General features: G+C 47.5%; 2 protein-coding genes across 2 annotated transcripts; both read left to right on the top strand.

The window, feature by feature from the left end:
- The first annotated feature begins 3455 nt into the window (after positions 1–3455).
- On the top strand, positions 3456–17142 carry LOC126025794 (interferon alpha/beta receptor 1-like). The gene is made up of 5 exons (XM_049785561.1): positions 3456–3582; positions 8700–8823; positions 13205–13386; positions 15646–15825; positions 16979–17142. Exons 1-5 carry the CDS (start codon positions 3510–3512, stop codon positions 17140–17142), a joined length of 723 nt encoding a protein of 240 aa, XP_049641518.1. The 5' UTR covers positions 3456–3509.
- Positions 17143–17290: 148 nt separating this feature from the next.
- On the top strand, positions 17291–22546 carry LOC126025792 (uncharacterized). The gene is given in 2 exon segments (XM_049785560.1): positions 17291–18749; positions 18828–22546. Coding segments are annotated over 2 exon segments (5178 nt in total).
- Positions 22547–24094: the final 1548 nt, after the last annotated feature.

Below are 24094 nucleotides of genomic sequence, written 5' to 3'. Positions count from 1 at the left end.
TGCATGGGTGCATTAAAATTGGAAAATATTAGATACTAAGAGGAGTTATTGTCCATTAGGGATGAAAATTTAGTAATTTCTGATTACAGGGGATCTCCCACTCTGAACAGTTGCCATAATGACTTGACTTAGGCTTTAGTGGTTTTCAGCATCAAGAAAAGTTCCGAAGTTGGTTGGGAGAGACTCCCTCCTACCATGATATTCCTAAAGAGGATGAGAAGTCTAAAGCCACTTTCCAGCTCATCATACTGACAATCTTCCCATTATTACCTCATTGCATAAAACAGATTGGCCTAGGAAAACTGAAGATCATCTAAGTATGTTTGGAACTGCCTTGGCACATATCTGACCTGGGATGGGCTAACATGCTAACCTGACGATGACTTAGAAATTAGCAATGACATGTTCAGTAGGCAGATTTCCCTGCCTCACCACGTAATGGTGAGATGAAACCAGGTGACGTCTCAGGACATCATGATTTCAACATAGGATAAATGCTAACACCAATATCTTCAATTACTGAAACCTGACAGCAGAAACCATGTTTGAGGAAACCCTACCTGAGACCTTGAAGCAAGACTTTAAAGTTAGACAAATTAATGTGCCCAGAGCCTGCAGTTGGTCTTATGGCAGGAGCTTCATTAGTAGGGACACCCTGTCTTTTAGGACCAAAGTTTTTTCTTCCCAATTTTCCAACTTTTGCTGCGCCTATGCAAAATTCTGCCAACCCCTTTATTTTTTTAGAGACATCTGTCTTTCCTTAATAAGTTCACTTTCCGTTGGGTGTGCATTACCTTGTTTTACCTCTTATTTCCACATTTTTTCCATAAAGTTAATTAGGGAGAGATGTGGGATTAATCAGATCTCATCCCACTCAGTATATGCCTTGTTACTCATTGGTTGGAAATATCTCTGAACATAGTGCCTTGGATTGGTGTTTAGATCACATGATCCCACCTCTGGCTGTGACCTGTTCCTTCCGAATAAATATTCAGATTTTTAGGAAAATGCCCCCCTTACATTTCCAGGCTTCCCACTTCTTAGGAGCTTGCTACTTCTTAGGGGCTGAAAGCATACGTATTGGAATTCCTGAATCCATTTCTCCCTCCATGTATGTGCGTATGGATTATTTCCTAGATCAATGTTTGCTTCTAGAATCACATCTCTCCAGTGTCTTGGCTTTAGAATCTGAGACCAAATTCTAGAATCAGACCCCACTGTGAGATTAAAATTTTTTTTCAAATTTTATTTTACTTAACTATTTCTTTTATAATTATGCTTACTGTTTTGTTGTAACAAGAAATATAAAATACATTATTTTGTGCCTGGCAACAGGGCAGACGTGGGGTGGGGGCTTGAGGGGACTGGGAACATGGTGGAGGGAAAAGCATATGGTGGTGGGATAGACTGGTATTAAAACATTGAAGCCCCAAACAACTGTATTGTGAACAACTTTTTAAATCACTGCTTTTAAATAAAATTTATTTGTTTGTTTGTTTTTGGGCCACACCCATTTGACGCTCAGGGGTTACTCCTGGCTATGCGCTCAGAAATCGCCCCTGGCTTGGGGGGGACCATATGGGACGCCGGGGGATCGAACCACACACCTTACGTCTAGCGCCACCTTCCCTGCCCCTAAATAAAAATTTTTAATTAATGGGGCACGGAGAGATAGCACAGCGGCGTTTGCCCTGCAAGCAGCAGATCCAGGACCAAAGGTGGTTGGTTCAAATCCCGGTGTCCCATATGGTCCCCCATGCCTGCCAGGAGCTATTTCTGAGCAGACAGCTCAGGAGTAACCCCTGAGCACCGCCGGGTGTGGTCCAAAAACCAAAAAAAAAAAAAAATTTTTTTAATTAAAATGATCATCTGCTTTCCTGAGCCACCAGGGAAGAGACAAAATGTCCACACAATTAAAGCAAAGGGATTGAGTGCTCAATCCTGGAGTTCTAAATGCCAGTTGCCACTAGAAGATACCATGCTTCCTGAAAAATGGCTGATTGCAGGGCTGGGTGGGGAAAGTATAAAACAAGACAGAACATTTTAGATTTGCCATGAAGATTAAAAAATAAAAAAGCGGGGGGGGGGGGGGCGGAGAGATAGCCCAGCAGTAGGGCGTTTGCCTTGTATGTGGCAGCTCCATGACAGTCGGTGGTTCGAATCCAAACATCCCATATGGTCCCCCGTGCTTACCAGGAGTAACCCCTGAGCGTGGCCGGGTGTGACCCAAAATTAAATTCTCAGCACCCCACATGCTAGGAGTAATTCCTGAGTGCAAAGCCAGGAGTAACCCCTGAGCACCACAGGATGTGGCCCCAAAACACAAAAATAAAATAAAAGTAGGGATTGGAGAGATAGTACAATGGGTAAGGAGCTAGCTATCCTTGAATGTGGCTGACTTGGGTCCCATCTCTACAGAAGCTCATATAGTATATAATTGACCGTCGATATGGTCATAACAGTTAAGGTCTTGCTATTTCACCTCATTCTTTGTTTTCATCCTGTGTATTATCAAGATGTCCAGAATCTATCGCTAAAGTATCTAAACGGCGGGCTCTGATCAAAGGCAGATCATGCAAACATTTGGGGGATGAGGCCCTAGCAACTGAACAGGCTGGGGGGCCCTTAATTTGCACATGTCACACCCAGGCTCAACCTAGGCTCACATATGGCCCATTCAGGAGTGATCTGATTCTTGAGTGCAGAACCAGATAAATAAATAACCCCTGAGCACCGCCAGGTATGGCCCCAAAATATCTCCTGGGGAGTGCTGCTGAGAGCCACCCCAAGCGGGGAGGCCGCCATGACTGGCATGAAAGGTTTGAACTGGGCATCCCAAGTCTGCACACAGCAAACAAATCCGACTTGCAGCCAGGATCCTTGATTCCGCTCACACAAGGCCCGGGAGCCGAGGACCTGGGGAAGCTGGGCGATGACCGGGAGTAACCCGGCCGGCATTTGGGCGGCTGCAATGAGCGGGAAAACCCGCGGTCTGAGTGGGAACTCCAGAGCCAGAGCCTGCACTGACTCAGATTTCGAGCATTGCATCCCCGCGAGGGTTCAAGCCTTGCAAGGAGAAGGGGCCCGAGAATGACCGCGTAGGGCTCGAGAGACGGGTACGGGGTCGGCAATATAAGCCTCTCCGCGACTCCCACCTAACGGGACGCCAGCAGGTAGGAGGAGTGTGAGCCGGGCTTAGGCGCACGCAACCGCAGTGAGGCAGTGGGGCGTGGCCTATGGAGTAAGGGCGGGGCATAAGCGCTGGACGACTCTCGTTCATTGGTCTCTGTGACGCTGTGGTGTGGGCGGGGCTAACTCGGGGGCGGGATCTAAGTGCGGACGCGCGTGCGCACTGGATGCAGTGGGCGGGGCTAAGGGCCCAGGGCTCTAGCTCTGGATCGGGCTCGGGCTCGAGCGGGCTCGGGCTCCGTCCGGCTCCGGGCGGAAGCGGCGGGGCCAAGGGGACCAGGTAACGCGACGGATGCCGGGACCACGGCGGCCGGCGGACGATGCTGCCTCTCCTGGGCGCCGCCGCGCTGGTGCTGGTGGCCGGGGCGTCGTGGGGGTCACCCTACCCGGCGGGTGAGCGAGCGGCGGGGAAGGCGCGGCCCGAGGAGGGATCGAGCCCCGGGGGGGACATGGGGGAGTCGCGAGCCGGGCGGGCGGCGGCGAGTGAGCGCTATTAGGCGTCGCGGGATCCTCGCAGCCCCCGGAGGACGGTGCCTGGGGTTCGATCGCTCGTGCGGAGGGACCCCCGCGCCCCCAAACCCCGCGAGGGGTTCCCGGCTGGTTTTGCTGGGGGTGGCGTCCGGTCCGGGGTCTCGGGGGATCTGGGCGGTGCCCCTAGTGGCACTTTACTAGGGAGCCCTCGCCTGCCCTGCCCGGAGCCCGCTGGGCTCTTTTAGTGATTGATGATGGAGTGAGTGAGTAATCGATCGATTGATTGATTGATTGACTGGTTTGGAGGCTGGCTGGATGGATGGGTGGGTGGGTGGGTGGGTGGATGCCCTCCTGGATGGATGGATGGATGGATGGATGGATGTCTCCGGGTCCCTGGCGCCCTTCCTCTGCCCCTGCCCCCTTCGTATTGGTCTGCGAATAGGACTGAGTCTGTGAAATCTAAAATGCTGTTTAATAGCCAAAGGTTCCAGTTCCTGTGCTTTTAGTTTTCAGGTTTATCACCCACAAGCCTGAGGCCTGGGCTGTGAGATTAGCCACAGGAGCCCAGGACTCTTCCCCCCCCCACCCCCCCACCAGGTTCCACCACTTCTCCTTAAAGGTCTGTGTGGAATAGGCCAGGTGCCAGCGCTCGCCAACTCCTGTCGAGACTCACTCGGGGCTGGGTACAATCTCCTGAATTCTCAGAGGCTGAGAATTTGATTTAGAGTGTGTGGTAAGGGAGAGTTCAAGGAGTTGAAGAGTAAATGAGAATCTGAGGCAGGGAGATCCAGTGGCTGACTCCAAACGGGGAAAGAATTTCAGAACACATATAATCCTCTGTAAAACTCTAGATAGCAGCATTGCTCATGGGAAGCAAAGGTAGCTGCCCCAGTAAAGAAATTTCTTCAGGAGTGCAACTTCTTTGGAGAAAGTCTGCCAGAGAGAACAAGCTTACCTTGGGACAAAATAAAGGCTAGAAATAGTGAAGGAGCAAGAATCAAAGTTTTCATTTTCATTTCTTTTGTTTGGGCAGCACCTGGCGGTACTCATGAGTTACTTTTGGCTCTGCACTCAGGAATTACTCCTGGCAGTGATCTTTGAAGGATCATATGAGAATCTAACTAGGTTGATGGGGTACAAGGCAAATGCCCAAAGTACTGCAAGTGGCTTGGGGCCCCAAATGTATCTTTGATCCCCTTTCCACACCCCACCCCCTTTTCCAGCTAGCTCTGTGAAATGCTCACCGGCTTGTCTTTAAATTTTGTTTGGCTTGTTCATCGGTCTTAGTTCTTAAATTGTACACGTGGGGTTGTCGATCAATACTTATTATTTCTCTGTGAATGGTCAAATGCCCATCTTCAGGAATACATTTACATGCTTTTATTAAACCTTTTATTAAACCAATTATAAACAGATCCTTGGATTTGGAGTGCAGAAAGGCTACCTGTGTGTGTGTGTGTGTGTGTGTGTGTGTGTGTGTGTGTGTGTGTGTGTGTGTGTGTGTGTGTGTGTGTTGGGTGTCGGGGAATAAGGGTCGCAAAAGTGGCATTTGGTGGTGAGCACCATATGACAGTGACTTCTTGTCTTCGAGAAGACACAAACACTCCTGAAGCATGTTATGTGCACCAGAATTATCTCCAGTAAAACACTGTAAATAAAAGGTGTTTTGAAACCTGAGCTTTTCATTGAGAGAGCCCCAGGCACTTAGTGATATAGAGGAAGTTCCTGTGAATCCAGCTAGGTACTGGATGAAAATGCTGATTAAGTGTAAAGCAGCTGAGAACTTAAAGAAATTGCAATCTTGGTGCTGGTGAGGTGGCGCTACAGATGAGGTGGCGCTACAGGTAAGGTAGCCTTGCAAGCGTTAGCCAAGGAAAGACCGAGGTTTGATCCCCCGGCGTCCCATATGGTCCCCCCAAGCCAGGGGCGATTTCTGAGCTCTTAGCCAGGAGTAACCCCTGAGCATCAAATGGGTGTGCCCCCCCCCCCAAAAAAAAAAAGAAAAAAGAAAGAAATTGCAGTCTTACATAGAGATGTAACCCAAAGGAGCAGTTCTTTGTTACTGCCTTAAAAAAAAAAAAAAAAAACTTTAATAAGTTTTAGGAGCCTTCAGATAAGATGTGAGTCTGCATTAGTGTGCAACTGAACTGTGCACTTTAGTAATGCAGAGTGCCCCAGAACAATCAGTATAAACTGGAGTGCAAAAAGGTTTCCTGGGGCAGAGCAGTAGCATTTGCCTTGCACACAGACGACCTGGGTTCATTCCCAGCATCCCATATGGTCCCTCCACCCAAGCCTGCCAGGGGTGATTTCTGAGCTCGGAGCTAGGAGTAACCCTTGAATGGTTCCAGTTATGGCTCAAAAACCAAAAAATAAAGAAAGGTTTCCCTCAGAAGGTCAAACCTGACCTGGGTACTACAGAATTTGGATCGCCAGAAAAGAAAGAAGGGAAGATTGGCAGAGTGAGAAGAAACTGCCCTGCCCATGTGGGGAGAAACCTACCTCAGGACTAAATTTCATTCCTTAAGCCAGAAATAAGTGGCCTAATCTCTAGGAGGAAATCCATACAAACAAATAGAAAACATGATGGACAATAATTAGAATCCTGGCATCCCATATGATCCTGAGCCTGCCAGTAGCGACTTCTAACCACAGAGCCAGGAGTAACCCCTGAGTGCTGCCAGGTGTTACCCCCCCCCCAAAAAAAAAAAAAAAAAAAAGCAAAATAGAAAACAGGCCCAACTGATGGAAAATGTGTTTTTCAGAGATGAAACTTGGGCTTAAGCCCCAGTTTCATGGCTCCTAGGTAGTTAAGTGTGCAGGCATGTATATCTGTGTACACATACACACACACACACACACACACAATTGTGCAGAATTGATCTGACCAGCTGTCAAGTCCTTGTCAGACTCCTGGAAGTCCTCACTGACATCCTAAACATTCAGACCTTGTCTCAATTGTGTTGACTTCCGGTGAACCCATCCCTTTGAAATCATGTTGTCCTTTGCTCTGAGACCATGTGTTGTGCTCAGAACATCAAACGAGAAACCACGTTTCTCGTAAACAGTGGCCGCCTTTATCTTTTACAGCAATATTATTACTTCCCAAGTCAGAGTTTCTATTTTTATACAGACTTCTTTCCGTTTCCATTAAAAGAAAACACTTTTATTTTATTTTTCCACTTTCATTGAGATATGATGACACATAAAACTTTTTATGGGTTTTATTTATTTTTTGGGGGGCCACACCCGGTAATGCTCAGGGGTTATTCCTGGCTATGTGCTCAGAAGTTGCTCCTGGCTTGGGGGACCATATGGGACACCGGGGGATCGAACCGAGGTCCGTCCAAGGCTAGCGCAAGCAAGGCAGGCACCTTACCTTTAGCGCCACCGCCCGGCCCATGGGTTTTATTTTATTATTTTGGTTTTGGGACCACACCTGGTAGTGCTCAGGGCTTGGCCCTAGGAATCATTCCTGATGGAATTTGGGGGGCCATTTGTGTATGGTTCAGGATATCAAACCCAGGTAGGCCACATATAAAATGAGTGCCCTAGCTGCTGTAATATCTTTCTGGCCCTACATTTGAATGGTGGGTATGGGGTGGGGGGTTGTGGACATAGACCCAGTGATAGTATCATCACTCTGCACTCAGGAATCACTCCTTGCAGTGCTAATGTACCATATGGGATTCTGGGAACTGAACCTGGGTCTGTTATGTGCAAGGCAAATGCCCTATATACTATACTATCCACTCCCAATTTTTGGGGGGCTACACCCTTCAGCACTCAGGGTTTACTTCTGGATCTATGCTCAGAAATTACTCCTGGCAGGCTCATGGATGGGGAGGGGGGGCATATGAAACACTGGATTTGAACTCAGGTCAGCCACGTGCAAGGCAAATGAGGTCTCTACCAACCCCAACCAGCGCCACTTTTTATGGGTTTTAAAAGCTCAGCTCTCTCAGGCAAATGGGCATAATAATGGATTTCACTGTTGTGAGAGTGTTAGATGTTTTTATCTTTTATTATTATTATCATTTATTTTTGGTTTCCGGGTCACATCTGGCAGCACTCAGGGGTTACTCCTGGATCTATGCTCAGAAATCGCTCCTGGCAGGCTCAGGGACCATATGGGATGCCAGGATTCAAACTACCGTCCTTCTGCATGCAAGGCAAATGCCCTACCTCCATGCTATCTCTTTGGCCCCTATTAGGTGTTTTTAAATATGTTTTTGTTTTGTTTTGTTTTGTTTTGTTTTGGGGCCATACCCTGCGGTCCTCAGGGGTTACTCCTGGAGCTGTCTGCTCAGAAATAGCTCCTGGCAGGCACGGAGGACCATATGGGACACCAGGATTCGAACCAACTACCTCTGGTCCTGGATCGGCTGCTTGCAAGGCAAACGCTGCTGTGCTATCTCTCCAGGCCCTTAAATATGTTTTTTATTTCCAGTGATTTGTAATATGCATTTCCCCTCATACACACTTGAATTTTTACAGTCACGACTGACTATGCTCAAGACTTATTCAGGGATCACTTCAGGCTCAGGGAACCACATGTAGTACTAGGATTGAACTTGGGTTTGGCTGCATGCAAGCCAAGTATCCTACCCACTGGACTATCTCTCTGGCCCTACTTTTTCTTTTCTTAGGTGAGGGAAGGTTATGGGCCACACCCAGCAATGCTCAGGGGCAACTCCTGGCTCTGCCTTCAGAAATCACACTCCTGGGGCAGTGCTTAGGGTACCACATGGGGAGCCAGCGATCAAACCTGGGTTTACTACAGACAGGACAAGTGCCCTTCCCACTGTGCTAGCTCTTCAGTCCAGGTTATAAAATATATATGTATATGTATATTGGTTTTGGGGTCGCACCTGGCAGCGCTCAGTGATTATTCCTGGCTCTACGCTCAGAAATTGCTCCTGGCAGACTCAGGGGACCATATGGGATGCTGGGATTCAAACCACTGTCCTTCTGCATGCAAGACAAACTCCCTACCTCCACGCTATCTCTCTACTCCCACCTTTTTACTGTCTTTCCAGGGAGAGAAGCTCTGAAATCGCCTCAAAATGTAAATGTTTCCATCATTGATGACAACATTACCCTGAGATGGGAGCGGAGCCCTGAGAATGGCAGGAATGTTACTTTTTCCACATATTATCAAATGTATGTTACTCTTAAATTCTTTTTATATGCTAGAATCATCAATATTTTTTCTTGTCTAAATTTAACACTGTCCTTTTCCTTTTTTTACATTGGGATAAAGAAGTTTTCCATATTTTCTTTTGTTTTTGTTTTTTTTTTGGGGGGGGGTCACACCCGGCACTGCTCAGGGGTTACTCCTGGTTTCAAGCCCAGAAAACGCTCCTGGCAGGCTTCGGGGGACCATATGGGATGCCGGGATTCGAACCACTATCCTTCTGCACCTAAGGCAAACAAACGCCTTACTGCTCTATCTCTCTGGCCCCAAGGTGTTCATACTTTTTAAGATATTTTATATGTATTTCCATATTTTTTATAACTTCATTTCTACAACAAAGGGAGACATTAAGTTTTATAGCTTTTTTATCTAGCAAATATAGGTTAAAACTAATATTATTATATACGATTTATTTTCCAAACCATGCTACTTTTTTTTTTGTTTGTTTGTTTGGGGACCACACCCAGCAGTGCTCAGGGGTTATTCCTGGCTCTGTGCTCAGAAATTGCTCCTAGTAGAGTCGGGGGACCGTATGGGATGCCGAGGATTGAACCTGGTAGACTACTTGCAAGGCAAATGCTATTGCTTCGGTCCCAAAACCATGCTACTTTTGAGAATGAAAAGCAGCACTTAAGTTTAGATAAATTGGATGGAGTTCAAACCAAAAGTTCCCCTGACAGACTTGGGTGGGATACAGTAAAACAGTCTAACTTAGAAATATATTGTGTGCTGAAACAGTTGTGCATAAAGAGCTTAGAATAGTGTCATGGAGTTTAGTTACTAATGCAACAAACATGTATTTGGGGTTTCCTGGAAAAGAATTTTATTGAAAGGTGGGCTTACCCAATGGTACTCAGAGATCACTTCTGGTGTGGCTCCGGGGACCATATGTGGGTGCCAGGGTCCAAACCTGGGCCTGCCGTGTGTACCTTACCGATTGTACTCTCTCTGACCCCCAGACAGGATGTTTTTTTTTTGTTTTGGTTTGGTTTTTGGTTTTTGGGTCACACTCGGCGACACTCAGTTATTCCTGACTCTGTGCTCAGAAATCGCTCCTTGCAGGCAATGGGGAGCATATGGGATGCTGGGATTTGAACCACCATAGGTCCTAGGTCAGCCATATGGAAGGCAAACACTCTACCTTTGTGCCATCTCTCCGGCCCCCAGACAGGTATTTTTAAAAATGTCACTTGTGGTAAATGATTCACAGACACTTCACTAAGCTATTTGTATTTCAGTACCCAAAGAATGCCAGCAATGGCAGAGTATTTGTGATTCATGTGTGATCTTATTTTTTATTCTGTGTGCAGGGTGGGACAGTGATTCCTTCAATCAGTAAATAGCAAAGGCCTTTGATCCCAAACCTTGGGTGGTCAGAAGCCAGCAGGGAACAGAAAAAAACACATGGAATTTGATGAGGAAATTGGTTTTGTGAAATAAATGTTGTATTATAGTATTCATTTGCAAGTTATTTTCTGATCTGATCTAAGGAACTGCATGCGACAGGGTTTTTATTTTTTCCCCTTAAGAAACTATAAAATAATTGTCACTGTGATGGCTTCCTTATATGTAAAAGCCATTGTAATCAAGTGATCACCTCCTGGGACAGAGAAGATAGGAGAGAGAAAGAGAGTTAAATTTTGTTTAATAAGGTTCCTACTATATTAATAGTCTCCATTTGAATGGCTCAGTGATGTGTAACTGGCCTTCTGCTTATAGTTTGTTTCATTTTGACCCCCTAATCTAGAGAGCACTGGCTCTAGACTTCTTGATTTCCAGACTTCCTTTTCCTTTGTTCCTTTTTTTTAATTTAACCTTCTGCTTTCTCGTGATATATTTTCTAATAAGTGATACTTGAGGGAAAAATTGTTGGTTGGATGTTTTTGATTGTATGTTTAATTTAGATTTTACATTGTGGATTTTTAAAACTTAATGCTGATATGGAGGAGTTTCCTAGGAAGGTTTTGTGTTGGAACTCTTCAAGCCAAGTTCTAGTCTTAGAAATGGAACAAGAAAAATGGAATGAAAAACTTGGCTAGTAAAGGATTCCCTTTGCTGACCTCCAAGTTCAATGAGTAAAAACAACCCAGAAGATTCAACTGCCACCAACCAACCCAGGAGATCTTCAATAACTTTAGTAACATCATTGTGACATATAACAGCTATCACAAACTGTCTCTTATTGATTTAAGTTTTGATAATCCCATTTGCCTTTGTGTTGCAACAAACAATATGAACTAAACTTGTTTTTATCTACCAGGGAGTAGGCTGTAAAAGTGGCTGGAAGATTAGGATGTTGGTGGAGGGAAAGTCATACTGATGGTGGTATTAGTGTTGGAAAATTTGATTCCTAAAACAACAAAGTTGTATTATGAACAACTTGGTAAATCATGATGTTAAAGTTAAAAATTTCAAGAGCAGGGGCTGGAGCAGTGGCGTGGAGCAGTAAGGTGTCTGCCTTACTGGCACTAGCCTAGGACAAATCACAGTTCAACCCCCCAGTGTCCCATATGGTCCCCCAGGCCAGGAGTGATTTCTGAGCACATAGCCAGGAGTAATCCCTGAGTGTCACTGGGTGTGGCTCAAAAAAATTTTTTTTAAGAACATAAAAAAGGGATGGGGAGTGGAATCAGAATTGAAGTAGAAGGGCCAGAGAGATAGCATGGAGGTAGGGCATTTACCTTGCATCCAGAAGGACGGTGGTTCGAATCCCGGCATCCATATGGTCCCCTGAGCCTGCTAGGAGTGATTTCTGAGCATAGAGCCAGGAGTAACCCCTGAGCGCTGCCAGTGTGACCAAAAAAAAATTTTTTGAAGTAGAGGACAGGCAATAACAAAGTAAAGCATTAAAGCATTTCCTATGCCAAAAAAATTCTTTTTCTAATGTATATTTTAGTAATTTTTGAAAATGTTTCCTTTTAGAAATGGAAGGTAAGCTTGCTTATCAGTTGGCACAAAATTTTTTTTGGATGCTGCCTCTGGTGTCTTAAAGCATATTTAAAATGATGTCTTCAAGGATCAGCTAGTTAGTACGCTTAACAGGTGACTTAATCCGGGTTCCATCCCCATCCCACCCACCCTTAGCTGCCAGAAGTAAATCCTGAGCACAGCTAGGTGTGGCCCAGAATTAGAAACAAACAAACAAACAAAAATGAATCTGTACTATTAACCAAAAAAGAAAAAAAATCAGCTACTGATAGAGCTATGAATAGATTAGATAAGTCTCTCTCTCTCTCTCTTTCTCTCTTTCTCTCTCTCTCTCTCTCTTTCTTTCTTTCTCTCTCTCTCTCTCTCTCTCTCTCTCTCTCTCTCTCTCTCTCTCTCTCTCTCTCTCTTTTCTCTCTTTTTGGAGCAGAACCTCTCCACCCCCCAGTTATGTTTGGGGACCTTAAGGGCTATGCCCAGGAATGAACAGTATTTGGGGAGCATATGGCACCAGGGATCAGACAAGTCAGCCTCATTCTATTGTTCAGCCCCCACAAGGGTCTTTGTAGAAGATGGTTTCGGTGCTGGTTTTAGGTCAGTGAGACAGAACATACTTTTGAATCTGAAGGTTTTGTTTCCTGCCCCTCTGTCACTTGAGTCAGTTCCCCCCCCCCCCCGTGATACCTTTCTATTTTAGGTGCTCTAGGAGAACTTGATTTCTTTGTATTTTTGAAGGACCTGTATCTCTTTTAAACAAAGCCAACACTCAATCTCCTTTGTGAGTCAGAATTTTACTTCTGTTCTTCAGATCTTAATGCACCTACCTACATCATTATAGAACTGAATTAAAAGATCGATGGAGAGATAGCACAGCAGGATGAAGAGATAGCACAGCAGGTAGAACCTTTGCCTTGCATGCTACCAACTCAGGTTTGCTCCCTGGCACAACATATGGTCCTTCTAGCCACCACCAAGTGATTCCTGAGTACAGAGCCAGAGAAACCCTAATATCGCTGAGTCTGACTCCAAAACAAAACAAAGAATTGGGCTGGAGAAATAATAACAGCAGGTAGGGCTCTTGTGGCCGTACTCACAGCCAAGACATGCTAACCCCAACAGCCATAAGGGGCCTCAAACCTGCCTGGAATGATCCCTGAGAATAGAGCCAAGAGTAAGCCCTGAGTACTGCCAAGTGTGGCCCCAAAACAACAATGACAAAATTATTTTCCAAATAATGACATGGTGGATATGCATTGCTAAAGAAGAGAAGTTTATACATTACAGTGTTAACACTAACTTAAGTCGAAAACACCACAGAAGTGAAACTAGCTTTGCACATTAGCATCTGTTAGTCACCAGAAATGGACTTGGTACTCATGGATGTAGGTTGGTGCTCATTCGCTGCTGCTTTTTGTTTTAAAGACCTTTTGAGACTGATTGGACAGAACTGCCCACGTGTCAACACGTTACAGCTTCCGAGTGTACCTTTTCCTCAGATGCACTGAATGATGTTTATGAAGAAGTTCAGTTACGTGTAAGAGCAGTGAGAGGAAACGATGCTTCTGCATGGTGTGAAGTGGACTCATTTGTACCATTTTCTAAAGGTAAGAAAAGGGGCCGGTGGAATGGCATGGAGTTAAGGCATTTGCCTTGCATGCAGAAGGACGGTGGTTCGATTCCCAGCATACCATATGGTCACCCAGCCTGCCAGGGACAATTTCTGAGCACAGAGTCAAGAGTAACCCCTGATTGCTGCCTGGAATGACCCAAAAACCAAAATAAAAAGGTAAAAGATTTGCCTGCTGAATTCCGTTATATTCCTTATTACATATGTATAGAAAATTTCCAAGTCCATTTAATTTAAAATGATCCATCTCAAAAAAATTGGAGTAAGATGCCATGTCTTGTACCCAGCCAACAGGTTTTGATCCCTGAAACTTCATCTTGTCCCCCAAGCCCACCAGAAGTGATCTCTGAGTGCAGAGCCAAATCTCTAAGAGTAGCCCCAAAACAGAATAATAGTAATATAGTGGTTTTTCTTTTTAATTCCCTCAAACGTGGGTCTCTTTACTGCTTTGCACCAGCCTTCTGCATTTTCTGTACTTGTTTTTCTTTGGTCCTTAGACCGTTTCTGGGACTGTCCATAAAGTCTAAACTGCCTTCATAATTCCTCAACATACTGTCCTTTTTCCTGCCCTTTTTTTAATAGACAGCAAGGTTTGACCAAGGTGGTTCTATGTGCTGTGAGCGGCGGTTCTTTTGGGTGAGGGGTTTAAGCAGTGTTCGAGGGCCCTCTGGGGCTGCACCTGGTGATGCTCAGGGCGCCATGCCATTGAACCCAGGCAGGGGCGAGCCAGGCATGTGCCCTGACCTGACTCTCTGGAATAACTTCAGCCCCCTGACTGTGTTCTTCATTCAGGAACTTTGGACCACATGTGAGGTAACAGCACCCTTCTAAAGTTTTCTGTTTGGGGATCTCTGGTCATCTTTTGGGACCATACCTGGTGCTGCTCAGGGATTACACCTGGCTCTGTACTTGGGAATCACTCCTGGCAGGTCTTGGGGTGCCAGGGGTCGAACCCTGGTCTATTATGTGCAAGATAAACATCCTACCACTGTGCTATCTCTCTGGCCCCTTTAATGACAATATTTGTTACTTAATACAGTATTTAATGACAATGTGTATCTTTTCATGAGCTAGTATTTTTTTCAATATTTTTATGTTTCAATACTTAGTTTTTTGTTTCAATATTTAATTTTCTAAGTGTCCAAAGACCTGACCCTGTGAGCACAGTCCTTCTGTCTGGGGGGTCCACCTTTTATTTCTTCAGAGTTGTTAACAGGAGCCTAAGGGCCTGTTTTGCACGAAGCTCTGAGAACTGTTTGTGCCCTGGCCGTCCACCCTTCAGCTCTCCCTATTTACTCCTGCCTCTGAAAGCTCTTTGTCAGTCTGGCCCTCGGAGCTCTTCCCCCAGCCCCAGCCTGCCTCTTGCTTCTGGGCCACTGGGTTCCTCTTTCTTCCTGCTCAATTGTCTCTCCAGCTCCCATTTTCTCCTCATTTCCTAGCCTTTGACCCTGGCATGATAATAGGGGCTCATTGTTTGAGCCTCACAGCCTTAAGGCTTTCAGGAGTGCTCTCTGCTCCGGGCTCCCAACATAGCACCAGCCTGTTGCTTTGACCTTCCCCATGGTCTTACACCACTGGCTCCCTCGTAAACTGGCTGAAGTTCATTTAAAGGAATTTATTTAGTTAGTTTGAGATTAGGGGCCACACCGGCAGTGCTGAGGGTTTACTCCTGACTCTGTGCTCAGGGATCACACATGGCAGGGCTTAGGGGATCATATGGGGTACTGGGGATCAAACCTGAATTGGCTTCATGCAAGGCAAACACCCGGCCTCCATCCCTTGTTTTGTTAGTTTTGGGGACCACACCCAACAGTGCTCAGGGCATACTCCTGGCAGTGCTCAGGGTGGTGCATATATTGTGGGGGTTCAAGGATCAAACCCGGGCTAACTCTGTGAAAGCAAGTACCCTACCCATTTTATTGTTTCTTTTTTGGTGGCAGTGGGGGTGGGGGGGTATTTCCAGCCATACCTGGTGATCCTCAGAGGTTACTTCTGGCTCTGCACTCAGGAATTACTCCTGGTAGTGGTTAAGGGACATATGGGATGCCAGGGATCAAACCTGGATCTGCCATAGCAAGACAAGTGCCCTACCTGATACACTATCACATGGGTCCCCGCTGTGTACCATATCTCCAATCATACAGAGCCTATATTTAAGTACTCAGAATTTTTTATTGACTCTATGTTTTTGCATAATGTTAATGAAGTTATGTAGCAAATGTTTTTATTTTCATAGCTCAGATTGGTCCTCCAGAACTGCATTTAGAAGCTGAAGACAAAGCAATAAAAATCAACCTCTCTCCTCCTGGAACAGAAAATAGCACCATGTGGGCTACAGAGCTTTTAGCATTTAGATATAACATAGTCTTCTGGGACAACTCAAGTATGGAAGTAAATATTATTTTTTACTTTTGCTGTGAGAGAAAGATGACATGGAATAATTCTAAAATATAATAGTGTATATGTGAAACTAACAGACTATTTTTTTTCCTTTTAGCAAAGTACTGAATCTAAGTATCTCAGATCCAACATTTATAACCTCTCACCAAATACTACTTACTGTTTAAAAGTTAGAGCAGTATTACTGAAAAGGTGTGAAGAAAATAATAAATATAAGTAAGAACTGGAAAATAGCAAACAGAAGAAAAAACTAGGCACCCTCCCTAACTTGCACTTCCTAAGAGAATTAAGCCAAGCCCTAAGCTTCTCTAAGTTCCTAAAGAAAGCTCCCGGCTAAGCACTCTAACTTCCCTAATTTACACTTTAATTAAGTGCCTTAAGAAAGATCCCAACTAAGCTAATTCCTTAAAGTGCCTTAATTTACACTTCATTCAAGCTCACTGGGAACCTTTCCACTTTTCCCTTTCCTCCACTCCCCCACTCCCTGGCTCCCCTTCCTTTCCCTGGGAACCTTTCCACTCCCCCACTCCCTAGCTCCCCTTCCTTTCCCTGGGAACCTTCCCACTCCCCCACTCCCTAACTCCCCTTCCTTTGAACTAACCACCACAATTCGCGGAAGACCCTCATTTTAAATTAGACATATGCCGTCAGGGGAAGGACAAAGATACGCACATGACCCCAGGGGCAAACACTGCCCCATCTGTTACACAGGGAAAACAAAATGCCTCTTTCCTGGGCTCTGACGCATAACTTCTTTTGTGGCGGGAGATAAGGAGAAATGCCTCCTTCCTGGCAGGTGTGTTCCCATGATATGTATAGACTTTTTACCCTATAAAAGCTTTGCTGAATGCTAAAGGGGGGCCGAATCTTCTCTACTCGGTCCTGAGTTATGAGATTCGGTCTCCAGCATGCTGAGATATTAAAATCCCTCGTGTTATTACAGCAAGTCTGGTCTTCGAGTCTCTTTGGGTGCGCGCATATCCTGAGCCTGGAGCGGACTTCCCCTGCGGGGGAGTTCTTCCATTTGGGGGCTCGGCCGGGAGATTTGCGACCACCCAGAGACCCCAGACCCACTTGGAGGTGAGCTCTTGTGTCTGTGTCTGTGTCTACTTAGTCTGGGTTCGTTTGCTTCTGGCTGTACTTTTCTCTGAGGTTTGGCGCGATCGCAGTTTCGGCTTTACGGACGCTCAGCAAGTCTGAGGTTTCGTGGATAAAGACAGACGTGTCCGGGTGTCCACCGTCCGATCACCCTGGGAGACGTCCCGGGAGGAAGCGGGGACGACCAGGGACGCCTGGTGTACCCCCCTGGTCTGGAGAGTCGCGAGGAGAATAGCTTCCTCATTGAACTAGGCTGGCGGCGGAGGCCCCTGCCATCCGACTCTTTGAAGTGCCTTTGGGCAACGCGGGAACGGCGCTTGTTCTGGGTCATTTGTCTCTTGATTGTAACTTCTGTGTCAGTTTTCCTTGAAATTAGGACTAAGATGGGACAGACCGTGACGACTCCTTTGACTCTAACCCTTAACCACTGGACTGACGTAAAAGCTAGGGCTCACAATCTGTCTGTCGGGGTACGGAAGGGCCCCTGGCAGACCTTCTGCACCTCTGAATGGCCAACCTTTGGAGTCGGCTGGCCGCCAGAAGGTGTCTTTAACCTCTCTCTTATTTCCGCAGTAAGAAAGGTCATTTTTCAGTCTGAAGGGGGACACCTGGACCAAATACCCTACATTCTCGTCTGGCAGGACCTCGTCCAGAATCCACCAGTGTGGGTCAAGCCCTGGATATTTGGCCGCCCTGAGCCAACTTCCACTATAATGGCAGTAGCCTCAGACCCCGAGCCCAACTTGCCTGTTCCCCCCCGACCTTCAGCTCCCCCGCCCCTCTACCCTGAGATAGACAATGATCTTCTTCTTGACTTCTCCCCCCCTCCGTACTCCCAACCTCAATCCTCTCCCCAGCCGGCACAACCTAACGTGCCACACGTCGCTGTGGGGCAACCCCCGGCGGCCGGTCCACGCGAACCGGGACCAGCAGGGGGAACCCGGAGCCGGAAGGGCCGCAGTCCAGAAACTGTTCGCCCCTCCGAGTCACGGTCTCTTGCCCTCCCCCTTCGGGCAATGGGGCCCCCGCCAGGAGATGACCAGCTTCCCCCTTTACAGTACTGGCCTTTTTCCTCGGCAGATCTATATAATTGGAAGACTATGCACCCCACCTTTTCAGATAATCCCTCTGCCCTGACGGGACTCCTCGAGTCTCTCATGTTTTCGCATCAGCCCACCTGGGACGACTGTCAACAACTGCTCCAGGTCCTCTTCACGACAGAGGAAAGAGAAAGAGTCCTCCTAGAAGCCAGGAAAAACGTCCCGGGGGCCGATGGGACTCCCACTAATCTCCCTAACCTCATAGATGAAGGGTTTCCACTGACCAGGCCAACCTGGGACTTCAATACCGCAGAAGGTAGGGAGCGCCTCACCGTCTACCGCCGGGCTCTCATTGCTGGTCTAAGAGGGGCTGCAAGACGCCCCACGAATCTGGCTAAGGTAAGAGAGGTTGTCCAAGGTCCAGTTGAACCGCCCTCGGTTTTCCTGGAACGCCTAATGGAAGCTTATAGGAGGTACACTCCTTTTGATCCAGCTTCAGAGGGACAACAGGCGGCCATAGCAATGGCCTTTATTGGGCAGTCAGCCACAGATATAAAATGTAAGCTACAGAGGCTAGAGGGACTTCAAGATTATTCGTTGCGAGACTTAGTGAAGGAGGCAGAGAAAGTGTTCCACAAGAGAGAAACAGAGGAGGAGAAAAAGGAAAGAGAAAAGAAAGAGATAGAGGACAGAGAGAACCGGCGTGATCGCCGACAAGAGAGAAATTTAACTAGAATTTTGGCTGCAGTAGTAGGGGATAGTATAGCAGAAAGAGAAAGAAGCAGGCAGACAGGGCACCTGGGCGACAGGGCAAGAAGAACCCCGAGAGGACAAGATCGTCCATTCGATAGAGATCAGTGTGCCCATTGTAAAGAAAAAGGACTTGACCGTCCACTCGAAAAAGATCAGTGTGCCCATTGTAAAGAAAAAGGACACTGGGCAAGGGAGTGCCCGAAAAAGCAACTCAGGAGGAACAAGGTCCTGGCTCTCGATGATTAGGGGGGACGGGGCTCGGTCCCCCTCCCCGAGCCCAGGGTAATGCTTCCAGTAGAGGGGACTCCCATCAACTTCCTGGTGGACACGGAAGCTGAACATTCGGTATTGACCAGGCCCCTAGGAAAATTAGGAACAAAAGAAACCATGGTTGTGGGGGCCACGGGCAGCAAATTCTACCATTGGACTACAAAAAGAAAATTGGACGTTGGGAGGGGCCGAGTAACTCACTCCTTCCTGGTCATCCCTGAGTGCCCTGCGCCCCTCCTGGGAAGAGATTTGCTGACCAAATTAAAGGCACAAATTCAGTTTACCCCTGAGGGACCTGAAGTAACTTTGGGGGAAGCTCCTGTGACTTGTCTGGTAGTCGGACTTGAGGAGGAATACCGCCTCCATGAAACAAAGCCTGGAGAAGTAGTTGCTTCAGAATGGCTTACCCAATTCCCTGAGGTCTGGGCTGAACAGGCAGGAATTGGCAAGGCTAAACAAGTACCCCCGATAGTGGTAGAGCTGAAGGCGCATGCCTCACCTATCTCGGTGAGACAATATCCCATGAGTAAAGAAGCAAAGGAAGGCATCCGTCCCCACATCCAGAGGCTGATACAGCAAGGAGTTCTAGTACCCTGCCGATCTCCCTGGAACACGCCTTTGCTGCCGGTGAAGAAACCTGGCACTGGGGACTACCGACCAGTACAAGACTTAAGGGAGGTTAATAAAAGGGCCCAGGATTTGCATCCCACTGTGCCTAACCCTTACAATCTACTGAGTTCCCTCCCACCGGAGCGGGTTTGGTACACAGTGCTAGATTTAAAAGACGCTTTTTTCTGTCTCCAATTACACCCCAGCAGCCAACTGATGTTTGCTTTTGAGTGGAGAGATCCGGAAGGGGGACACACTGGACAACTGACATGGACTAGATTGCCCCAGGGTTTTAAAAACTCCCCCACACTATTCGACGAGGCACTCCATAGGGACCTGGCCCCCTTCAGGGCTCGGAACCCCCAAGTCTCCCTTCTTCAGTATGTTGATGACCTCCTGCTGGCAGCATCCACCAAGGAAGCGTGTGAAGAAGGAACCAGAGAACTCCTAAAAGAATTGGGTAAGTTAGGGTACCGGGTGTCGGCCAAGAAAGCTCAGTTGTGCCGCAACGAAGTAACATACCTGGGGTATGTCCTGAAAGACGGCAAGAGGTGGCTCACAGAAGCCAGGAAAAAGACAGTAGTTACCATTCCTGTCCCCAAGACTCCACGGCAGGTACGGGAATTTCTGGGGACAGCCGGTTTCTGTAAACTTTGGATACCTGGGTTTGCCTCCCTAGCCGCTCCCCTGTATCCACTTACACGGGATCAAGCTCCCTTTGCTTGGACACAGGAGTGTCAAGAAGCCTTTGAAAAAATTAAAACTGCTCTACTCACAGCACCAGCCCTGGCCCTGCCGGATCTAACCAAACCTTTTACCCTGTATGTGGACGAACGTGCGGGAGTGGCTCGGGGAGTGCTAACCCAAGCCCTGGGACCTTGGAAAAGACCAGTAGCCTACTTGTCAAAAAAACTCGACCCAGTGGCAAGCGGCTGGCCGTCATGTCTGAGGGTAATCGCAGCGGTGGCTCTCCTGGTAAAAGACGCTGACAAACTTACTCTGGGCCAGCATGTAGTTATAGTCGCTCCCCATGCATTAGAAAGTATAATCAGGCAGCCTCCTGACCGTTGGTTGACCAACGCCCGAATAACTCACTACCAAAGTCTCTTGCTAAACGACCGTATAACGTTCGGACCGCCTGCTATTCTTAACCCCGCCTCCCTGCTCCCGGAGACAGACGGATCCCAGCCGGTACACTCATGCACAGACATTTTAGCTGAGGAAACTGGAACCCGGAGAGACCTGACAGATCTGCCCTGGCATGGGGCGCCGAATTGGTACACAGATGGTAGTAGCTTCATCATGGATGGAAAAAGAAAAGCCGGAGCAGCCATAGTGGATGGGAAGCAAGTAATATGGGCCAGCAGCCTTCCTGAGGGGACTTCGGCACAAAAAGCTGAATTACAAGCTTTGACAAAAGCCCTTGAGCTGGCAGAAGGAAAAGTTATTAACATCTACACCGACAGCAGATACGCGTTTTCCACCGCTCACATTCACAGCGCGATCTACAAACAAAGAGGACTCCTCACGGCTGCAGGAAAGGAAATTAAGAACAAGGAAGAAATCCTTGCTCTCTTGGAAGCCATACACCTGCCGAAAAAGGTAGCTATTATTCATTGTCCTGGACATCAAAAAGAAATGGACCCCGTGGCAGCAGGGAACAGAATGGCAGATCACACTGCTAAGAAAGCCGCACAAGGAACTGTCTCCTGTGCCTTATGTGAGCAACGAAAGAAACCCCAACCAAAAGAAGATAATTTCAGTCTAAACTACACACCAATAAACTGTGAGGAAATTGAACGCCTAAAGGAAAAAGGATTATCCAGCGGATTTGACTGCCATGGGATCGCAAAAACTAAAGACAACAAAATCATTTTGCCTCATAAAGAAGGTGAATACTATGTAAAGAGTATCCATCACCTAACACATTTAGGAAAAAAGAAATTGTGCGAACTAGTAAAAGCCTCCAATTATCACGTACTCCGACTACGAACTATAACAGAACAAGTAACCCAGTCCTGTAAAGCCTGTGTTCTAACAAATGCCCACCACCCGCTCGTAGAACCAGGAAAACGGCTGCGGGGAGACAGACCAGGAGTCTTCTGGGAAGTAGATTTCACAGAAATCGTTCCTGGTAGGTATGGCAATAAATATCTTCTAGTCTTCATAGACACCTTCTCCGGATGGGTTGAAGCTTTCCCCACAAAGTCTGAAACTGCCCAGGTGGTCACGAAAAAAATTCTGGAAGAAATTTTGCCCCGGTTCGGGATACCCAAGGTAATCGGCTCCGACAACGGGCCCGCGTTTGTCGCCCAGGTAAGTCAGGGACTGGCCAAACAGCTGGGGACCAATTGGAAATTGCATTGCGCTTATAGACCCCAGAGTTCAGGGCAGGTAGAGAGAATGAATAAAACTCTAAAAGAGACCCTCACTAAATTGGCTATTGAGACCGGCGGGAAGGACTGGTTGGGCCTCCTTCCCTTTGCGCTCCTCAGAGCCCGAAACACACCCGGACGTTTCGGGCTCACTCCCTATGAGATCCTTTTTGGGGGACCTCCCCCCTTGACCAGACCAGACGGAGTATTAGACCCCGCCTTAGATTCCCACTCACCCTCTGCTTTGTTTATCCACCTTAAGGCTCTAGAGGCTGTCCGCACCCAGATCTGGGACCAGATTAAAGAAGCCTATTCACCTGGGACTCCTGCGGTGCCACACGGGATCCAAGTCGGTGATCTGGTCCTTGTTAGACGTCATCGAGTGGGAACCCTCGAGCCCAGGTGGAAGGGACCCTACTTAGTACTGTTAACCACCCCAACAGCTGTGAAAGTAGACGGAATTGCTGCCTGGATCCACGCGTCACACACAAAGAAAGCTCCTGCTGAAAAGCTTAAGGATAAATGGAAAGTGGAAGCAACTGATAATCCTCTTAAACTTCGCCTGCGCCGTCGCCTCTGCCCAGAGCGGTAACCCCCACGCTCCTATGACACTGACCTGGGAAGTCATTTCCCAGGCTGGAGACACTGTGTGGAGCATTTCCAAGGTGGCCCCCCCGTATACTTGGTGGCCACCACTGCGCCCCGAGGTTTGCGCCCTCATTGCTGGTGTAAAGGCATGGGACATCCCGGAAGAGTCACCTGAAACGGTTCCCCAGGAAAAAGTCGTCTTTCAGAAACGAGCCCTCTCACAGGGAGTGTACACTAGGGGCCAGTACGTAGCCGACCTGCCAGGGTGCAGTTCATTGGCAAAGCAGAGAAAGTTGCGGCAGGCATCGTTCTATGTTTGCCCCAGGGAAAAACAGTCTAAGAGGGAAGGTCGCCGATGTGGGGGGATAGAAAGTTTCTTTTGTAAAGCATGGGAATGTGAAACCTCTGGCACTGCCTATTGGAACCCCTCTTCCAGCTGGGACCTCATTACAGTAGTTAGAGGTAGTAAAGGTGACACCCTAAACATCACTTTCACGCAGAAAGGGAGGGAGGAAAAAGGCGGCTGGATAAAAGGAAAACAGTGGGGCCTGAGATTTTACGTTTCTGGAACCGATCCGGGGTTCACATTCAAACTCAGACTGAAAATTCAAAATCCTCCCTCTCAGCCAATAGGGCCCAACCCCGTCCTAACGGACACCCAGCCTTTACCCAAGCCTAGGCCAACACTAGTCCCTGTTACTCCTGCTTCCTCACAGCCCCTAAACTCGGACCCCACAACCCAGACTCATAAATCTAAAGACGCCCCTGCCCCCCCAGGGATGGAAAACCGCCTTTTAAACTTAATAGAAGGAGCCTTCTTGGTACTCAACCGAACCAATTCTGATATCACCCAATCTTGCTGGCTCTGTTACGCCTCAAGCCCCCCCTACTATGAAGGAATTGCCCAAAATAGAACCTTTAACGAAAGCGAAAGTTCCTCTGTATGTGCCTGGGGAGGGAGCAGAAAGCTAACCTTAGCTGCCGTGTCTGGGCAGGGCCTCTGTTTAGGTACCGTTCCCCCTGATAGAAAGCACCTCTGCAGCTCAACCCTACAATCATCCTTTACACGGGGGCGATACCTCGTTCCCCCTCCAGACACGGTTTGGGCCTGTAACACGGGACTCACCCCATGCATCTCCACCAGCGTGTTCAACAATCTCCAGGATTACTGTATTTTAGTCCAGCTAGTCCCTAGACTCTTGTACCATGATAGCGAGTCTTTTGTGAATGAGTTTGACAGAAGAGCTCGCTGGAAAAGGGAACCTGTAACTATTACACTGGCAGTCCTTCTAGGCTTGGGGGTCGCAGCAGGAATTGGGACTGGAACCTCCGCCCTAGTCCAAATGCCCCACTACTATACTGAACTGCGTGCTGCAATGGATGCAGACTTAGAAATAATAGAGCAATCCATCACTAAGCTCGAAGAGTCTCTCACATCCCTATCAGAGGTAGTCCTCCAGAATAGAAGGGGTCTGGATATCTTGTTTTTAAAAGAAGGAGGAATGTGTGCAGCCTTGAAGGAAGAATGTTGTTTTTATGCAGACCACTCCGG

Source organism: Suncus etruscus, chromosome 13, assembly GCF_024139225.1.
Source record: "Suncus etruscus isolate mSunEtr1 chromosome 13, mSunEtr1.pri.cur, whole genome shotgun sequence".
Classification (NCBI taxonomy): domain Eukaryota; kingdom Metazoa; phylum Chordata; class Mammalia; order Eulipotyphla; family Soricidae; genus Suncus; species Suncus etruscus.
Note: the sequence above shows the minus strand (reverse complement) of the source record. Positions and strands in the feature narration are given on the sequence as shown.